Source organism: Canis lupus, chromosome 10 (assembly GCF_048164855.1).
Source record: "Canis lupus baileyi chromosome 10, mCanLup2.hap1, whole genome shotgun sequence".
Classification (NCBI taxonomy): domain Eukaryota; kingdom Metazoa; phylum Chordata; class Mammalia; order Carnivora; family Canidae; genus Canis; species Canis lupus.
The window spans coordinates 54,224,084-54,231,646 of NC_132847.1; the positions used below are offsets into that span (position 1 = coordinate 54,224,084).

General features: G+C 44.1%; 1 protein-coding gene across 1 annotated transcript; it reads right to left on the bottom strand.

Moving 5' to 3' along the window:
* Window positions 1-2,921: 2,921 nt before the first annotated feature.
* On the bottom strand, window positions 2,922-3,881 carry OR2S2 (olfactory receptor family 2 subfamily S member 2). Its single transcript, XM_072840310.1, has one exon. The coding sequence runs from the start codon at window positions 3,879-3,881 to the stop codon at window positions 2,922-2,924; it is 960 nt and encodes a 319-aa protein (XP_072696411.1).
* Between the last annotated feature and the right edge of the window lie 3,682 nt (window positions 3,882-7,563).

Sequence of the window (7,563 nt, forward strand, 5' to 3'; positions counted from 1 at the left end):
AGAGGCCAGATGAGCCTCAAATGGAGTGAGTACTGACACTGATGTACAATACACAAGGAAAGGCAGGAGAGAGAATTGAATATTTTCATTTATTTAAATAACTAAGCATAGCTCATTTGGACTTTAAAGTTTTAATATTTAGCAAACCAGAAAGGTTACTTCTCAAGATGATCAAACTTATAGTTGAAACCTTTCCTTTTATTTTGATTTTGAAGCAGGAATTATAAATCTTATCAAAATTCTTATCTCATCAAATCATTCAACCTCAAAAATACAATCACCATTGATCCAGACATTTTCTACGACCTTCCTTTCCTCAAGCATCATCAGCCCTTAACCTCATTAAGCCTCTAGAAACTAATACATCCCCTCAAAGTAATCAATTCCCCCCCAAAGCGATCAAATCACTTCTCCTAATCATTCCTGGGCTTCTAGTCAACCACTAGCTAGGGTCCAGCTATCACCATGAAATAAATGTTATTGTGGTAGAGACCAGTAATCTTTCAAATTTTATGCAGTCTGATTATTGTCATTTGGAAAATGGATTCCTATATCATATGGTACGATAGCAATTAATTTTTTAGAAAGACTGATGACCTGAGTCCAAGAACAGTGTTCATCAGATTCTGTCGTCTTGTTCCTGTTGATGCATCTTGTTTTTTTTGAAAGCATGGGCAAGGGGACAGGTGGCTGAATTTCAAATACAAAGAATGTGAAATGGGAGAGCAAGAGTAGAATTAGCCATTTATGTGATTTTTATTTTAACAATTATATTAGGATCATGTCATCCATAATATAAAATGATACGGCTGCCTTTACTAGGAGGAAAAGCAAGGGAGCAGAGGACAGCATATCAAAAAGTTGAGCTTGTTCAAGAGTGATTCTCTATACCAGTCTGATCTCAGTTATTCTGGGGAAATAGAGTTAGCAGCATCATTATTGTTCCCAAGTGTTTTCAGAATTATCATGAATTCTTGCCATTGTTGATGATGCTCTAGAAACAGTTCTGCACCTGACAGTTGGATAAAGTTGGGTGATTTTTGGCACAGGAGGAAGGAGTGGGGCTGTTTGTGCTTGAGGGGATTCAGGGGACTAGAAGAACCAGAAGAACTATCTTCATATATTAGAAGGAAAGAGATTGGGTGCATCTCATGTAAAGACACTAAGCCCACTCTTCACTAAGAGTGAAGGTAGAAGCTAAGAGGGTATAGTTAAGCATACTGAAGAGGAAATTGCTAGGGCTGAATGAAAAAGTTAGAATCTAGAAGTACTGAATTCTTTGTCATTGGAGGTTCCAAACACATGCCTGTTGACTACAATCAGGGACATTGGAAAGGAACTGCATGCCATAGGGTTGAACAAGAAAACCCCCTGAAGCCTCTTCAGGGCATGGCTCCACTAAGGGTCTGAAGTTTGCTTAAATGGCCGCTAGATGTCATTTGTGTATTTGCAATGGCAAGATTATTCTCTACTGGTGCAAGTGGAAATCAGGAACAGAATGAACAGAAGGATATGAAATGTTATTAACAAAATATGTATCCTTACGCAACTCGGTTTTAGTAAGTATAAGAAAATGTAAATATCATTTGAAGCAGAAACTTCCCACTGCCAACGTCTAGTCTCAAAATTGGATCAACTTTCTAAATTCTCTTTTTAAATAAGTCTGCCATATTCAAAGAATTTCCTCGAAGTTGCTGTCAAAATGTTGCTTTTTAACTGCTACCATCTTTGAAATCCTCATTCATCTTGGGTGTGTATCGTCTAGCTAGGGACCATGTCTTGTTCTTATCCACACGGCACACAGGACTGTGCAGCATTCAAGATACAACAACTACTACTATCTTCTAGTTCCATTGTGCTTAACATTTACAAGGCACTTATCTATAATTTCCTATCGAATTCATGCGAAATCTAGGGGTTAGGTGTTAAAGTATGAAGAAATAGACTGGGAAAGTTTAAACAACCCTCCCAAGGTCATAGGTATGAAAATGCTTTCCAACTTTTATCCTGCTGAGCTATGGATGCTCAGAAAATGCTACAGAGTTTACGTGTCTTGGACATTCACAGTGTACTGTAGCATACTGAACACTTTAGAAGTCCTGGTACAAAGAAACGTGTCAAAGTCCTGGAACAAAGAAAGGTGTCAAATGTTAGCTCCCCCAACCCAAGGTCTTCAAATATATTTAGCTGCTGTCTGTCTCTCCATCTGTCGTATCTATACCATCTTTCTTTTATTCAGAATATGGGTGAAAATCGAACTGAATACTAGCATTCTACTGGAAATTGCTGTATGTGATGAATAGCAAATTCAAACTCTATACTCCTTCTTACATTTGATTAATTAGCAGTGTTTCATGATATGAGGTACCTTGAGAAAAAATAGCTTCAATGTTCTCATACCTAAAAAGAAATTCAGTAAATCAGAATAGATTGTTCCCACCCAAAAGCTCTCTATGTGGAGAACTTGTCTTTGTCTCTTCTTAGAAATTCAGGCAATTTGAGTATCATAAAAAAAAGGTCCAAAATGAAAATTCTCACTTCCTCCTTGTTGCTCTGACTCTCCTGGGGAATCCAAGAGGAATGGCAACATTGCTGGGAGAGCCCTCTCTCCTCCAACTGTGTTGCTTAGACACAGTACAGGTCATTCGACTCACTCTAATGGTTCCAGTCTGCTCGGTTTTAATATGTGTTCAGAGTGTCTTTGTATATGCAATTAGAGCTTCAATGTCTGGCATGTGTTGAAACTCTCAGATAAATGGCTAAAACTCAGAAGATACATCTGAGAAGTTAATCATTCCCTGTAAATGGACTGAAGGGCAAGCAACCATTCTGGATAACTTGACTTGTCTTTTGAATGGCAGCTGTAATGCTCAAAAGTCCTCTGTCCCATAGGGTGAGAACCACAGTGGAGCCCTTCTACATCACCTGGTGAAGCACTTCTGAGACATCAGGTTCCTCACAGCAGACTTCACGTCCTTGTTCCTGAGGCTATAGATGATGGGGTTGAGCATGGGGGTCACCACTCCATAAAAGAGAGGAATGAGCTTATCTGAAAGGTCCTCTTTGTTTTGTCCCAGGGAATCCTTAGATTTGGGCTTTCTATACATGAAAAATAAGGTCCCGTAGAAGATGACCACCACAGTGAAGTGGGCAGAGCAGGTGGAGAAAGCCTTTCTCCTCCCCTCAGCTGAGGGGATCCTCAGGATGGTAGCAATGATGAACACATAAGAGATAGAGATGAACAGAACTGGGACCCCCAGCAAGATCACATTGGCCACCCGCATGCTGATGACATTGATGGAGATGTCAACACAGGCCAATCTCAGGACAGCCAGGATCTCACAGGCAAGGTGATTGATGACATTGTTTCCACAGAAAGGCAACTGAATTGTCAAGGATGTGTGTACCACAGAAGCAGTACCACCAATAGCCCAGGAGCTGACAGCCATGGGCACATAGGCAGCCTTGCTCATGACCACAGGGTACCTCAGCGGGTTACAGATGGCCACATAGCGATCAAATGCCATCATGCCCAGAAGCACACACTCTGTGGCTCCCATGGCAAAGGAGAGAAACATCTGCACAGCACAGCCTGAGAAGGAGATGGTTTTCCTGGGGGTCAGGAAGCCATCCAGGACTAGAGGGACTGAGGAGGTTGTGTAGCAGATGTCCAGGAAGGAGAGGTTCCCCAGGAAGAAGTACATGGGTGTGTGCAGGCGGGAGTCAAGGATGGTCACCAGGATGAGGACCCCGTTGCCCAGCAGGATCACCAGGTACATCAGGAGGATGAGCACAAAAAACATTTTCTCCAACCCTGGGTGGTCTGAGAGTCCCAGGATAATGAACCCCGCCACAGGGGAGGACCAGTTGGCTTTTTCCATGTGTTCCCCCTTCTGTCTTCACCAAAGCACAAAAGCAGCATTTGAGGCTTTCTTGTGAAGCGTCTCAGGCATCTAGTAAGCCGTCAAGTCCCAGCTACGTAGTAGGAGAGCGTACGCGTATAAGAGATAAAAGAGATAATAGGTAGGTGTGCTTACCCCTCAGATGAGAGAAGGTCCAGGCTGGAACAGAGTTTAGCAATATTGTACGCAGCTGTTTGCGAGGGAGTTTTTCTCTCATTGCCTGTAAAAGCAACTGAGGCCCAGAGGGGGAAGTGATCTGCCCAAGTTTGAGTAAAGTGGTAATATACAGAGGACCTGAGTTCAGCAGAGCTAATCCCCAGTCAGAAGGGACTTTTCCTCTGCTTTATGGTGAGCATTAGAAAATGCTATAAATTACTTCTTTTTGATATACATGCATAGATATTTCATGTAATCTCAGCTTTCTTATATTCTCGGGTACGAGAATCCCCAAGCTGATCTAATTCTTACAACTACCAAGGTTTCGAGCCTTTTTAACATCGATTCCATTTGGAAGGAACTTGTTTAAAAGTGTACATCTAAATCCAGCCAGGATAAAGCCGAGGTAAACGTTCAGCCACATGAGGATGACTTCTTGACTCTGCCCACCCTCCGCAACACAGACGTGACCATTGTCAGTACTGAGATCTGCCTGTTTTAATACACATTAATGGCAATATGTGGGGATGTGCCCTCATGGGGAAGAGCTTTATGAAGTCCACGGAAGCAGTAACCCGGGCGAGTGACCCACACTATGGGATGAGAGCCATGAGCTTACTGACCAGTTAACTCCATTCTTTTTTTTTTTTTTTTTTTGGATTAACTCCATTCTTAATGACCACGCTGGCGACAGTTATCACATAGCAGGATATATGGCATTCACTTCTAATCCCACCTCATTAGACTATTGGTGAAATTCTAAACTAACGGTGACTAAGGAATGTTTTCCTTTGTCCCCTCATGTTTATACTTTATTCTTGGGTAATGTCTGACTCTGCCTCCATTGTGGTGTTTCATGCAAGCAGCTAGCTTACAGGAAGACTTGTATGCTTTTGTGTAGAGGATTTCCCGTCTCTCAGCTACAGTTGCTCAGATTCTGTATTCAGAAACCCCACTTGTAATATGTCTATAGCTCTTTCTTAATGGGGGTGGTGTATGAATATGAAAAATAGTGAAAGGGAATAAAGGGGAAAGGAGAGAAAATGAATAGGAAATATCAGAGAGGGAGACAGAACATGAGAAACTCCTAACTCTGGGAAATGAACAAGGGGTGGTGGAAGGGGAGGTGGGCGGGGTGTGGGGGTGACTGGGTGACAGGCACTGAGGGGGGCACTTGATGGGATGAGCACTGGGTGTTATTCTATATGTTGGAAAATTCAACTCCAATAAAAAAAATTAATTGAGGTGGTGTGTGTGCCTGCGTGCTGTGAGTGTGGGTGCACGTGTGTGTGTGTGTGTGTGTGTGTGGGTGGAGAGTAGAAGTTAAGTGGTTAATATTAATGACCATCTAATCTGCACCACTTCTTTGCAAAGCTCCACAGAGAAGATGTTATCATTCAAGTTTTATGGGTAAAAGTAACCAAAGCTCAGAGGAGCCAAAGATTCGGTTCTTAAGTTTGAGTGACAGAGCTGGGGCTGGATCCCAGGCGCCAAACCTGGGTTCTTTCCACCAAATAGCTACACAGATATTTAAGAGAGTCTGTCTCTCCAATTCAGCCCTGTGTATTCTCTGATCTGTCTCATTGTCCACACGCTCTTGCTTCAGTCATGGTAGGACTTTATGTCAGATATATTCTCAGGCAGAGTAGCTCATGCCCTGAACCTAGACTTTGTCAGCCTCGGCACTAGTGACATTTGGGGCTGGGGAATTCTTTGCCATGTGGGCTGTCCTGTGCATCATAGGATGTTTAGCACCATCCCTGACCTCTGCCCACCTGTTGCCAGTAGCACCTGCTCCTTGAGATGTAACAAGTAGAAATGTCTCCACACATTGCCAAATGTTTCTGGGAGGAGAAGGAGGTACCAATCGTGCCCGGCAGAGGAGCACCGATCTAAATGAGGAAGGGTTGCCCCCATTATGCAACCATGGGTTTCATTGTGTTTTCCATGCAAGCCTAGGACCTTGCCCCATTCCTCATTCAGCACGTGAGGGTGCTCCCGAGTGCTCAGTGCAGGCCCATTGTGGGTGCTTCACCATGAAATTCTGCCCCAGCCTGTCTCCCATTCCTCCCAGTGGCTCTCCCAGCCCCAGAAAAGGAAAAGTCAATGCCACAAGCAGGATTCAAGAGTGACTAGGATATGCTGTGGTTGGAGACCAGGGACGGTGGTTCTGTGAGAGAGGCCATCCTGTCCACTCTTTCAGACAGAACTGTGTACACAGAAGCTGATTCCCATACAATGTGCTGTGGACATGAGCGATGCACAAGATTTGACCCATGTGAGAGCTGCTGCCATGGAAGTCCTTCATGCCTGCCATGCTGAATGAAAGCTGGTTCAATTGGAATGAACTGGATGGCTAGGAAGATCTTGCACACTGAGCCCAGGGCTGTGGGGCCTGCCCCTGTCTGTGACATGGATATCTGTGTAGCTTGAGCCAGTCGTAGGCCTCAGTTTGCCCCTGTGCATCGTGAATGGGCTGAACAGGTGCTTCCCAGGGCCTCCAAACTCTGTCGTGAGCTGTCCAGCACTGTCCTCACCAGACAGGGAGCAGACTTTGATGAAGGAGACAGCCCACTCTTTTCGATGTGTGGCACGCCCATGTGTGTGTGTGTGTGTGTGTGTGTGTGTGTGTGTTTGTGTGTGTCTGTGAAGGAGAGCTCTGAGTACTTGGTTTCCCCTCAAGACATGGCCAGTTGGAAATAATGCTGTGCCAGGCTTTGGAGGAGATTCAGGATGGAAGAGAACAAAGAGCTCTGACACCTACAGCCCCAGGTGGCCATGTGTCAGCCTGTGAGAGCCAGGAAAGGAAGGGAAGTCTTTACCTTTGTGGCTGCATCCTACAGGTATGACACCTCAGCTTGTCCCAGGGACAGAGCCTTGCTTGTGGGCTGGTCACTACTGATCTCTGGAGTTAGCAGGCAGCTGAGAAGAGGACAGGAACACAAGGTGGTCCAGAGCCCCATGCACACGTACAGCCTCTCTGGAGCAGTTTGCATAGGAAACAGAATACATGAAAGGCCCACGGAACTCAGGAACTCCAGCTTTGGGAAGAAATTCCAAAGGATCAATGAGAGCAGAAGGCCAGTATCTCTCAATAAAGGCATTCATCACAGCCATATATATGAATGAATATGGGAAACAAAATACCTACTAATAAATGGCTGACGATGCCATTTCATATAATGAAATATTAGACTTTAAGTTATGTTTATAATTGTATAACGTTACACTACAATAAAGGAGGAAGAATACTTGTGTACACACTCTTATACTCAAATTAGATGGTCTTGACTGAGCCACCCAGACACCCCAATATTATCAAATTATCTAATACAATGGGCAAAAATTACTTTGTGTTCAGGGGGGAGATTCTCAGTATAGTAATTTCTCATTAGAAGCATTTTGCTTGGGATGCCTGGGTAGCTCAGCGGTTGGGTGTATGCCTTTGGCTCAGGGTGAGTACCCAGTTCAAGGATCGAGTCCCACATCAGGCTCCCTGATGGGG